The sequence below is a fragment of the Tinamus guttatus genome, unplaced genomic scaffold, assembly GCF_059628265.1.
Source record: "Tinamus guttatus ecotype Peru unplaced genomic scaffold, ASM5962826v1 Tinamus_guttatus_pri_ptg000489l, whole genome shotgun sequence".
Classification (NCBI taxonomy): Eukaryota; Metazoa; Chordata; class Aves; order Tinamiformes; family Tinamidae; genus Tinamus; species Tinamus guttatus.
In genome coordinates this window covers 4,143,246-4,156,106 of record NW_028289023.1, presented here as the reverse complement: position 1 = coordinate 4,156,106, position 12,861 = coordinate 4,143,246, and the positions used below count along the sequence as shown (strand labels likewise).

Here is a 12,861-nt window from a genome sequence, read left to right as displayed (position 1 = left end):
GACAATAATGTTCATTTAATTTGGTTTGCATGCTTGTTTTCATGTGAGTAATGACTAGGAAACATTTCTAAAAGCAGTAGCACTTTACATTTGTCCTCATTTTGAGATGCCTTTCCTTTATAAGACCTTACGTGGCGCAAGTTTCCTGATGTACTGCTGCAAGGAGAGGCGAAGGCAAGGTCACACAAGGGTGCTGACCCTTCGGAGGACATGTGAATTGGAGAGATTCCCTTCGGAGCGGTGGGCCCACCCGGATCCTTGCAGCCAGATTGCACCTTGGTGTGTTCAGTGCTCCCATGGCGGTGGGCAGGCTCCGGGCTGTACGCTGCACTTCAGCCTGCTCAGCCTAAGGGATGCTGAGAACCTCAGCTCGAAGGCACCTGGCTGTTGGGGAGCCCCTTGGCCAACCTTGATGGTATCAATATGAAGAAGATAGACTGAGGGGTGCCAGACAAACTCTTGCAATGACAGCAGTAATAGCAGTAATATACCAGCTATCCAGCCAAAGCAGGGAAAGTGGGATCAGACCCTCCAGCAGAGATCACGTCAGTCATGAATATCCCAGCTCTGTGTATCTCACTTCACAAAACTGCCAACAGATAATTCAGCAATTCAAAACAGAGCTGTGAGGACTGCGGGAGGGACGCGCACAGCTCCTGAGCGCGGGTGGATGCGCCGGATCAGAGCTGTGGTGGTTGTGCCGCAAGATCCTGCCCCAGAGCAGTGCCTGGCATGGGGATTTGGGCTCAATGGAAAGGGAAAAAAAACACAGAAAAAGGCTTCATTAGGAGCCATGTCTCTTGGATCACCTAGCCACCCCCCTGACATCCACAGGAGACCTCTATATTTGTACCCAGGATGGACAGATCAGTGATGAATAAAAGCAGGGACAGTGGAATTACTGCACAGCTTTGCTGCAATCCCAGGTTTCGGTGGATCAGTGTCACAGGAGGCAGGACTGGCTTGGCACCCGCTGCCCGCAGAATGTTGGGTGCCGTCCCCAGCAGCTCTGCACCAGGTAGGGCGCCTGCCAAGCCAGGAGACGGCTGCCACCTTCCAGGCTGTAGCTAGTTCGTACCGTGATGCTGCATCTCAGTAACTCTTAAGAGATCTGCTTCAGACAAGGTCAGAGAAGGGGAATGCTCACCAGGGATCCCTGTCAGTATTCCCTTTCCTTCTCCACATCCATATCTCACCTCACGCTGTCTTTCTTGCCCTGTTTTTGTCCTGGCTCTCTTTCCTTGTTCACTGTCTTGACTCTTACATGTCCTGGCCCTGACCCAGACCCTGTGCACAGCAGGCCAAATTCTGCATTCGGTTATTCCCATGATTTAAGAAGATTTACTGGATTGGGTGGAATTTGGCTCCATTAGCCAGATCAGCATAGCAGAACGGACAGTGAAGCAGAGATTTTCCTCCAAGCTCATCCCATCAGACTTAGTCTGTTCTGCCTTTGACAGGAAACATTTGCAAAATCTCATTAAAACCAGTGTTCCTCACCAGAAGGAGCAATGCACATGGGGCAAAGAAGCACTCCACAAAACAACAAGCAGAAAATGTGACCAACGCCTCTGCAGCACAGGATTAGGACAAAAAATGCTGTGGGGTTCATATGGGAATAGAGGTGACATTTAATGTACTCTAGTGGCCACCAAGTTCCCATCTAATGTATTAGCAAGGCAGATCCCTCCTGTACTTCAGAAAGAGTCGTCTTGGGGTGGATAAAAGTTACAGTATATAGGAAGATCTTTTGAAGACAGCCATACGGCAGTACAACAGAGGGGACTGTGGATTAGTAGAGTAATTTTGGTTGTTTTAGGATAGGGCATAGATATAGTGTAGCACCGGCTCCATCCCCAAATGCCCCAGCTTCAGCAGGAAACATGCAATGTGAAGCTGGGTAGTAAAGCAAAAGGAGGGTGACAGAAATCATTCTCCCAAGGAAAGAGATTGAGAACTTCCCTTTGTCCCCTTTCCCGGGAGGCAACTCAGGACTATCCAACCATTTCTACCCATGAAAGACCCAGCATCCCAGGACTGCTCCCATGAATAACACGGGACCCTTCTTTTCCCCATATGAAATCTCTGCCAGGGCTGACAGCTTGGTGTGCTTGATAAAAAAAATCAGAATAAGCCAGTTTTGACAACCTGCTTCATCAGTGACAGTGGCAGCTGCAGGAATATTTTTAGTTCTGAGTCTCTCGTCCTCTTCATAGTTCAGAAAATATTTCATTTTTTGCACAGTGGGTGGAAATGGAGATTAGTGCTTCCTAATGCTACAGTGATGCTCTCTAGAGGAGCAGCAGAGATGCTGGTGGAAGGCCTGAAGCAAAGGCTGCTTTGTGCTTTCCTGAAGTGGCAATGCCAGGAGGGGCAGATAATTGTAGAAACGGCAGCTCACAGTGATGTTGCAGGCCCCAGTAGGTATTTTTACACATTTTTTGCACCTAAAAATGTGCTTTATGCCCTTGATGACAACAAACCATCCAAGTCAAACGTTTATCTTGGGTCAGATCTGGAGTAGCAGGCAGGATGGATGTGGTGCTTTTTTGGCTCTGCAGAGCCCTGCGGGATGGTGCTTTAACTGTGTTGTTTAGCAGGGAGCTGCTGCTCTGCCAAGAGCCACGGAGTCCTTGCAAATAGAACCACTCTGAGAGAAAACGTCTTGTGTGATTCTCTTCTTCCTGAGACCTACAGGACCTGTGGTCTGTGAGGGCATGAGAAAAACAGCTTGTCAGCATGATGGTGATGGAGCAAACGACCTTCCCACTGCCCATCCTGAGCAACGATGATTATTGTTGTCCTTTTTCCTCCTTGTAGCTTCCAGGCTAGAGAGTGCAAAGATCAAGATGACCCTGGGAATACCAGGGAGCACAAGAGGTGACCCCTGGCCACACGTGAGCAAGGACCCTCATCTCCTTCCCTCCACACTGCACATCCTCCCTCTGTCACTGCAGAGCTGCTGGTGCTATTTGCAAAGGGGCTGCAGGCTCTGCAAGGAGGGCTGACCAGTTTTACTTACAAGAAAAATTTGGAAAACTTCCCAGATTATAATTACCTATATATAAATATAATGATAATTATACTCCCAAACTGAGACCTCACAGCACAGAGCTGGCAAGCGATGACAGCTAAATTCATTAATGGCACAAAGGTTCTTCCTTCCTTTTATAAAACAAAAGTGAGTGATCCCTCAGGAAACCCAGCAACGACAGATGGCACTTGCAAATATGTGCTGAGCCGGGGACAGGTGACACTGCTGGAAAGGGAGGACAACCAGAGAGGCCCAGCACTGTTTTATTGATGGTTTCCAAAAGAATTTTGCATGCTGGCATTTCAAACACATTCTATTTTTTCCACACTTGGAGGTGGCGAGCCTCAGTGAATGATGATGGATGCTCAGCTCAGTATGTGACCAAATATTTTTATGAGGAAAAAATGGCTCTTTTTAGGCTTCTTAAAAAAAAAAAAGAAAAGAAAGAAAGAAGAAAGAAAAGAAAGAAAGAAAGAAAGAAAGAAAGAAGAAAGAAAGAAAGAAAGAAAGAAAGGAAAGGAAAGAAAGGAAAGGAAAGGAAAGGAAAGGAAAGGAAAGGAAAGGAAAGGAAAGGAAAGGAAAGGAAAGGAAAGGAAAGGAAAGGAAAGGAAGAAAGGAAAGGAAAGGAAAGGAAAGGAAAGGAAAGGAAAGGAAAGGAAAGGAAAGGAAAGGAAAGGAAAGGAAGGAAGGAAAGGAAAGGAAAGGAAAGGAAAGGAAAGGAAAGGAAAGGAAAGAAAAGAAAAGAAAGAAAGAAAAGAAAAGAAAAGAAAAGAAAAGAAGAAAGAAAAGAAAAGAAAAGAAAAGAAAAGAAAGAAGAATAGTGGTCATGGAGCAAAGTGTGCCTCCAGACCTGGACTGGAAACCAAGGCAAATCTTCCTCTAAAACCCCTCGGTAGGAATAACACTAAGAAGGAGGAAATAGCAATAGCTGTAATGCATCATGTGCAGAAAACGCAGGATTAGGAGGGGTGCTGAGCACCTCTGTGTCACACATTCCCAGACTTTCTGCTGAGACAGTCCCCAAAGCCTCTCGGAGCGCTGTTATCAACCTGCCGCGCTGACGTCATGTTCCTGCGCTAAGCGTTTCAGTTTATTTTATTATTATTTACCCAACAGTTTAACTAATCCCCCGCCTGAAAGTGTTTCATTACTGCTATGTACTTTTTCCCATAAGAGACAGAAAAATGCATTCAGGTTGTTGAATGTAATTGAACTGCTGGAATAAAAAAAGAAAAAAGAAACAGTTCAGACAAATTTAATGGTGTTCCTGCTTTCACTCTGTCTTGTGTAACCGTGCTATTTAGGTGCCTGTTTACAAAGAGTTCAGAAACTCCCCAGCTGTTTTTTTCTTATAAATGCAGCCCTGACGAGTGACCACTGCACTGACCAAAAAGTCCAAGCTGGCGAACGGTTACGTTTGAAAGGTGTGGCAAGGTGTGCAGATGTTACTGGAAACAGGCAGGTCCGTCGAATCCAACGGTATTTCAGGAGGCTTGAAGAAGCGCCTCGTGCTGCTGCGGGAAAGGGCAAGGCAGTGTCAAGGGGGAGACCCGCAGTAATGCCAAGGGAGGAAAACCTTGATGCCTCTTGGGACATGCGTGAATGTGCAGACAAGACGAGTGCACGCAGGCAGGCAGAGCTGGGAATCACTGTAATTACTAGAGGGCGACATTTCGCTGCTAACTAGATGCCAAGAGGCTAAACAGAGCACTGGAAATGATGAGGGGAGAAGCGGAAAGCGTCGGGAAGCACGAGGCGTCCCCGGCAGCGCGTGCAAGCGGCCCCGCTCCGCGGGCAGCCCCGGGCGCCGCAGCATCTCCCGTGCACCCCACGCCACCCCCTCGTGTGTCACCCCAGTGCTACTAGCGCTTCTGCTCGTGCCGCCGTCAGCGACTGCTCCTGGGTGCTGGATCTGGGCTTTCCACGCTGCTCATTTGGACTGGAACATCGATCTCGGTTTTGACATAATATTTCATTACAGTTTTGTAGAACTACATTCATGATGCACAAGCAACTGCGGTGTTTCACTTTTCCATGAATAGAAGTTGAGTTGTGTTCAGGTTTTATCTGTTCCTTGCCACTGTTCAGTTTCTGTGCATGAAGATTGCTCTTCCATTGGCTTATTTGTCTAGTGCATGTCTTAACATGCTGGATTTTTAGCTAAAGTTAAGTGAGGAGAAAAAAATACCAACCGTATTTCGAGTGAGGAAATTCACAGCAGTGTTTGAGAAGGGTGGAGCTGAGCTCCTTAGGGTAAATCCCAAGTGGATGGTATTAAATCTAGGAAATAAACAAGTTACAACACCAAATCTCTCCCATCTCCACAGAGGATTTTAAAAGAAGCAATGGCACGATTGGTTAAAACAAACTTACTGTTCAAGACCTCTAAGTGGTTTCTTCTCTAAATATCTAATAGCAGCTCCGTACAGTCCAGGAGCCTTGAACAAGATCCTGGCAAGAAGGACTGCAGCAGTTTGGCGGCTGCTCTTGGCTTCACAAATAATTAATGTTGGCAATAAAAGTACATTCTGAAACCTTTCCAAATCCATGTAGTTCCTGCCATAGGTGAAGGTTCAGATTGTGTCTTACGGAGCTCCAGCTAATTCTTCAATTCGTAAAATAAATTCCCAGGATTGGGATTTGTGTGAGAAAATACAGCAACTTTGGCTCACTCGAGCTTTCTTGGATGGCAAATGAGACAGAATCTTGTGTGAATTAGAAGTTCAAGTACCTGTTCACATAGTGACCTCTTACCACGAGGAGGACCAGCCGCGCCGCCCGCGCCTCGTCTGCCGCAGATGGAAGTGGTGGGACCCAACGCAGCAAGCCTGACACTCCAGCACGTTGTCTGCAATTCAGATTTGCTCCGCTACAGCGTGATGGTTTATTTGAAATCATGGAAAATAAACAGTGTTCCCCTTCAGAACCTCGTTTTGTTCAATTCTAATATATGGCACAAAACAACTGTTCTCTTTCCAGGTGCTGGAAAATTGGAAGGTTGAGAAATAAGATGTGGTTAAAGGCTGCGTTAGTGTTGGCTGTTGTGGTTTCTAAGGTTGTTTTTGTGAAGAGTTATCTGAGCAGGAATAGATCACTGGCACGTCTGTGAAGTCAAAAAATGCATTTATGAATATATTACATATAAAAATTCATAATTAACACTGCATGTATACATCCCGTATAATATTGCAGATATGATGTGTGTCCACAAATTTCATACATATATTTGCATTTTGAAATTTGTGTTGCACAGATGTCTAAATTTGAGCATGATTTTGCTTCTCATGTGCAGAAAAACAAACAAAACAACAACAACAAAAAAAAAACACTGAATAGGTTTAGAAGATAAAAACACCGTTTTTTCTTGTGGAGGGAGGAAAACCTGTGCATCACCTTTTTGATATTGAAAAAGCCCATGACAAAAGGATTTTTGACACTTCTATTCCGAGAAGTGGGGCATTTGCAGTACGGTTCTCCTGAACAGCGGCTTTTAAGCTTCCCATTAAAGGTCTGAGGGGCTGCAAGAAGCCCAGGTTCCTTCCAAATTTCTTTCGCAAAGACAGACGTTACGCTGAATCACTTCTTTCCCAGCCTTAGAAATATTATCAGATCTAGACACAGGCAAATCTAACTCGCTGTTTCTTGCTCCCTGGCCTAGAAATGTTGAGGTACAATTTAAGCTGAGGAAATGAGTCCTCCTTGCCCTTGTAAACTTAGTATTTCAAGAAAATCTCTTGATTTTTTTTTCTGTATACCTGAGCTCTGAATCGACCTGGGTAGTAATAATGCCCCCGCCCCCTTTTATTATTATTTTGTTTTCTAACCTCCTTGCTTTTATTTTTAATACGCTTTGGAAAGAAACTTGAAATACTTCACTCCCGGACAAGATGAAACAGGACTTTTTGAACACTGAAATGAATGTGTCATTGATGGCTACCAAGAAAACAAAGGACTGGGCAGAACCTCACCCACTCACGTATTTTTATGGAAATCGCCCATCTTCTTGATATCACTGTGATTTCTTGTATAAATAAGGGCAGTAGATAGCAGAAAGTCAAAGGGAGAAACTTTTCTCTGAAAGATCATCCTTTATTGAAGACTTGCCCAGCTAAAACATTAGACAAATGTAATTCTGCCTTTTGTTCCAACTTGAATTTCCTTCACCATTAGCTTTGTCTCTTCTAGGAAAAAAAAAAAAAAAAAAAGACCCACAGGAACAGCAAGCAAGGACTGATCAATCCAAATGCTATTTCCAACCAAGACAAGATCTCAATCTCTATGGAAAGATCCATTTAACTGGAGAAATACTGAAACAGGTGCAAGATATTTTACCAGGGCCTGTGTCTGAAAACTGACTTGAGCAGCCCATGTGTTTTCCAAATAACCTCCTGGTTTCGCCTGGGCAGCAAGTCATTTACAATTATGCCTTTGAAATATATATTTTATGATAAAATAATATGGCAGACATCATAAAGCATGACAGGACTGGGAACTGTACAGGTGGTGTAATTAATGAAAATAGAGTAAAACACGTCAGACAAACAAGACCAAACTAACGGCTCCGCGAGAAGTGCCGATAAAGGGCAGATGAATCACGGAGGCAGGAGCAGGCGCGGGTGTCTTCTCTTGTGGACTGAAACAGGGCTCGGCTTTCAGGTGAAAAAAAACACATAGGAGGATTATTCTGTAACATGCTTTTAAAAACATGGGCAGTTAGCACTGAGACCAGAAAATAGAGAGAGCAGTGGAAAAAAAAATATGACCAAGTTAATATTACTATGATTTACAACAACCACAGTGATGGTAAGTTCCCTGATTTTTGTGAACATAAAAAATGATCACAATATTCATTTGGGCTTGAAAATGGGGAGGTTATTTCTAGTTTGGTTTTAAATCTATTTCCTTCTTCCTTCTTTCAATGAACTATTGAGTTTCATCAGAGGAGTTGAAAACGTAACTAACTTCCATATCCCCTAAAAAGCACTCTAACCAGTAAGGCTGAATCCACTAAGCAGCTTCCAAAACATCAGTTTTAAAAAATGCAGGACATATTGGCACTAATTTCCTTTATTTTTTTTTTCCTTGAAACACTGCAGTTCCAGGTATGAGAGCAGGTTTAGGAATGTGTGTTTTTACAGTCTTCTTGCACGTGCTGCAGACACTAAGGTAACCCTAGAGCTTTCTCCAGTGCTGGCTTCCTGCTTTCAGACAGCACAAGGTGTTTCAAACCTGGCTGGGATGGCTGCTGAGCTGCCGTTTTTGCCGATACCTGTGGGAAAGGCCGTTGCAGGGGTGCCCGCAGCGCAGCAAGGCCCGCGGGCGCATGCGGCTGCGGCGGCACATGCAGGCCCCGCTGCTCGCCTCACCCACCAGAGGACACTGCAGCCGCAGGGATGCGCGCGGCTGCAGCGCCGAAACGAGGGTGCAGCGCAAATAAAGGGATTTCTCCTCAACTCACGGAGCCAGCACCGCAACTGCTGGGGAAGGGGTGAAGTGGGGGGGGTCTGGCTTTGCTTGCTTCGTCCCAAAGAACTCTCCGAGTTTGCAATGATGGGCAGAATTGCATGCAAAGTGCCCCAAAGAAACCTTCCAGAAACCTGCCTGGCATTTTGTGTAGAGCAGAGTGGGAGAGTGTCGGCAAAAAGTGAAGGCTGGGACGCAGCGAAATGCTAGAACAAGGCGGAGAACTTGCATAGCCCAACTGCGGTCGGGGCGGGAAACCCAGCCGGGTGGGTGTGTTGTGACCACCCTATTCTGGAAGGAGTTTTATGGTTTTAGTTTTTTCGTTTTTTTGCGGGGAATACTGAAACCAAACCTTGCAAAGTCGCCGCCGCTGCGGAGGGCGCCGGTGGCGGCGGGAATCAGGTGCCGCTGCCGCCGCTGCCCCCGGGGCCACCTGCCCCGCGGCTCCGTGCGGGCCGGGCCGGGCCGGGCCGGGCGGGGCCGGGCGGGACCCGCTCCAGAGCCCGCCCCGGGCAGCGCCCCCGCGCCGGGAGCCGCCGCCGAGCGGGGCCGCAGCGACGGGGCGGCCGCGCGGGGACGAGCCACGCGGGACCGCGCTGCGCCCGCCGCGGGGGCGCCGGGGGGACTCGCTCCGCTGCTGTTTATTTTTTCCACCCCTCCTTCTTCTTTTCGTCTTTTTTTTTTTTTTCTTTTGGTCTTTTGGAGACGGAGAGGAGCAGCAGGTTTATGCTAATCACCCTCTCGGGAGCAGCGGTGGGAGGAGGAGAGGAGGAGGAGAGGAGCCATTTTGAACTCACTTCAAAGTTTAAGGTGGAAAAGTTGGAGCTCTCCAGCGCGCTGCCCGGCGAGGGTGCCCGCGGCGCGGCCCGGAGCCCGCGGCGGCGCCCGGCTCGCGCGGCGGCGCTGCCCATGGCCGAGGCGGGTGAGCGGCGCGGCGGGCTGCATGGGCGGTGCGGGAGCGCGGCGCCCGGGATCGCCGCCTCGTGAGCCCCGGAGATGCCGCCGCTGTGCGCGGCCGCCGCCTGCGTGTCCTGCGCCGCGCTGCTCTGCGCGCTGGGCCGCGCGGGCGCCGCGGAGCCGCCGCGGGCCGCCGCGCTGCTCCACCTGCCCCCGGGCGCCGCCGCGCTGCGGCCGCCGCTGCCCGGGCCCGGCCCGAGGGGCGCCCCGCGGCGGGCGCGCAGCCCCAACAGCCCCCCGCAGTTCCAGCTGCCCAGCTACCAGGTGTCCATCGCCGAGAACGAGCCGGCGGGCACGGCGGTGATCGCGCTGCGGGCGCACGACGCCGACGACGGCGAGGCCGGCCGGCTCACGTACTCCATGGAGGCGCTCTTCGACGAGCGCTCCAACGACTACTTCTCCATCGACGCCGAGACGGGCAGCGTGGTCACCACGCGCAGCCTGGACCGCGAGACCAAGGACACGCATGTGCTCAAAGTGACTGCCTCTGACCACGGCTCCCCGCGCCGCCGCTCCGCCACCACCTATCTCACAGTGACCGTGAGCGACACGAATGACCACGAGCCCGTGTTCGAGCAGCCTGAGTACCGGGAGAGCATCCGAGAGAACCTGGAGGTGGGTTATGAGGTGCTGACAATCCGTGCTACTGACGGTGATGCCCCAGCCAATGCCAATATGCTCTACCGCCTGCTGGAGCCAGGAGCTGCCGATGGCGTCTTCGAGATCGACCCGCGCTCTGGGGTGGTGAGGACCCGAGCCCCGGTGGACCGCGAGGAGGTTTCTGAGTACCACCTGGTGGTGGAAGCTAATGACCAGGGCAAGGACCCAGGGCCTCGCAGTGCCACAGCTATGGTGCACATCACTGTGGAGGATGAGAACGACAACTACCCGCAGTTCAGTGAGAAGCGCTACCTCGTGCAGGTGCCGGAGGATGCCCCAGTGAACAGCCAGATACTTCAGGTGCAGGCCACCGACCGAGACCGGGGCAGCAACGCCCAGGTGCACTACAGCATTGTGAGCGGTAACCTGAAAGGTCAGTTCTACATCCACTCTTTCTCTGGCGCCATTGACCTGATCAACCCTCTGGATTATGAGACTATTCGGGAGTACACGTTGCGGATCAAAGCCCAGGATGGGGGTAGGCCTCCCTTAATCAACTCCAGTGGCATGGTGTCAGTGCAGGTCGTGGATGTAAATGACAATGCCCCCATCTTTGTCAGCACTCCCTTCCAGGCCACGGTGCTGGAGAACGTTCCTCTGGGCTACTCAGTGCTGCACATCCAGGCTGTGGATGCTGATTCCGGGGAAAATGCACGCCTGGAGTACAAACTCATAGAGATGACATCGCCTGCTGGAAGTGCTCCCGTAGTGGGCGACTCTGGGTTCCCTTTTCAGATCAACAACAGCACTGGGTGGATCACGGTGTCGGCAGAGCTGGACCGAGAGACTGTAGAGAACTACCACTTTGGGGTGGAGGCCAGGGACCATGGTGTGCCTGTCATGACCTCCTCAGCCAGTGTGTCCATCACGGTCCTGGATGTGAACGACAACAACCCTGCCTTCACTGAGAAGGTGTATCACCTCAGACTGAACGAGGATGCGGCTGTGGGCAGCAGTGTGCTCACACTGACAGCTGTGGACAGGGATGTCAACAGTGTCGTGACCTATCAGATCACCAGCGGCAACACTAGGAACCGTTTTGCCATCACCAGTCAGAGTGGAGGGGGACTGATCACCCTGGCCTTACCCCTGGATTACAAGCAGGAGAGGCAATATGTGCTCACAGTCACTGCCTCGGATGGTACTCGCTTTGACACCGTCCAGGTCTTCATCAATGTCACAGATGCCAACACACATCGTCCAGTCTTCCAGAGCTCCCACTACACTGTGAGTGTCAGTGAGGACAAGCCTATTGGCACCTCTATTGTCACCATCAGTGCCACTGATGAGGACACAGGGGAGAATGCAAGGATCACTTACATTTTGGATGATAACATCCCCCAGTTCCGCATTGACCCTGACACAGGCACCATCACCACCCTTATGGAGCTGGACTACGAGGACCAAGCCTCCTACACATTGGCCATTACAGCCCATGACAATGGCATTCCCCAGAAGTCTGATACCACCTACGTTGAGATCCTCATCCTGGATGCCAATGACAATGCGCCCCGTTTCCTGCGTGACCGCTACCAGGGCTCAGTTTTTGAGGATGTGCCTCTCTCCACCAGCGTCCTGCAGCTGTCAGCTACGGACCGTGACTCAGGCCTCAATGGCCGTCTCCTCTACACCTTCCAAGGTGGTGATGATGGAGACGGAGACTTCTACATCGAGCCCACTTCAGGGGTGATACGTACACTGCGCAAGCTTGACCGTGAAAATGTGGCAGTCTACAGCCTGCGGGCCTTTGCTGTAGACAGGGGCAGCCCACCCCTGAAAGCCTCTGTGGATATCCAGGTGACTGTGCTGGACATCAATGACAACCCTCCAGTCTTTGAGAGGGATGAATTTGACATCTTCGTGGAGGAGAACAGCCCCGTGGGCTCTATTGTGGCACGGATTAGTGCAGCTGACCCTGACGAGGGAACCAATGCCCAGATCATGTACCAGATTGTGGAGGGCAACATCCCTGAGGTCTTCCAGCTGGACTTGCTCAATGGGGACCTCACAGCCCTGATGGACCTGGATTATGAGAGCCGAACAGAGTATGTGATCGTGGTGCAGGCCACTTCTGCCCCTCTTGTCAGCCGAGCTACAGTGCACATCCGCCTCCTGGATCAGAATGATAACCCACCTGTCCTGCAGGACTTCCAGATCCTCTTCAACAACTATGTGACCAACAAGTCCAATAGTTTCCCCTCTGGTGTGATTGGCAAGATCCCAGCTCATGATCCCGATGTGTCTGACAGCCTGGCTTACACCTTTGTGCAAGGCAATGAGTTAAATTTGCTCCTTTTGGACTCTGCCACTGGGGAGCTCAAACTCAGTCGTGATCTGGACAACAACAGACCCCTGGAAGCCCTCATGAAAGTGTCTGTCTCAGGTAAGCAGGTGTACAAATGGTAACAAAGTATGTGAATCTGCTTGTGTTGGAACAGACTGTGTGCAGTTTACAGGGCAACCTTCAGTTTCCTGATGCAGCAATTTGTGAAATTCTTGGAGAGGAACCACAAAAATGTGTCAGGCCTGTGTGCCGTGGTGGTGTGTTGAAGCTGTTGAGTAAATGTGGCTGAAGCGATGCATAAAGGCAATAAATGACCTAACTTGAAAAGATGTAAGGTATGCGCACTATCTTTAATGCTTAAAATTGATATCAACACCATGGCTTTGGAGAGCTTTTCCCCACTTTTATTTTCTCTCTTTTTTTTTAAGATAAAAAAGAGGGGATTTTGTATTAGTTTGCTTTT

General features: G+C 49.7%; 1 protein-coding gene across 1 annotated transcript in view; it reads left to right on the top strand.

The window, feature by feature from the left end:
- The first annotated feature begins 9,752 nt into the window (after nt 1–9,752).
- CELSR1 (cadherin EGF LAG seven-pass G-type receptor 1) overlaps nt 9,753–12,861 on the top strand; it is a 157,659-nt gene continuing 154,550 nt past the window's right edge. Inside the window, exon 1 of the mRNA XM_088533246.1 lies at nt 9,753–12,497. Coding sequence (XP_088389372.1) covers nt 9,815–12,497 — 2,683 coding nt within the window. The 5' untranslated portion in view covers nt 9,753–9,814. The remainder of the gene's footprint in view (nt 12,498–12,861) is intronic.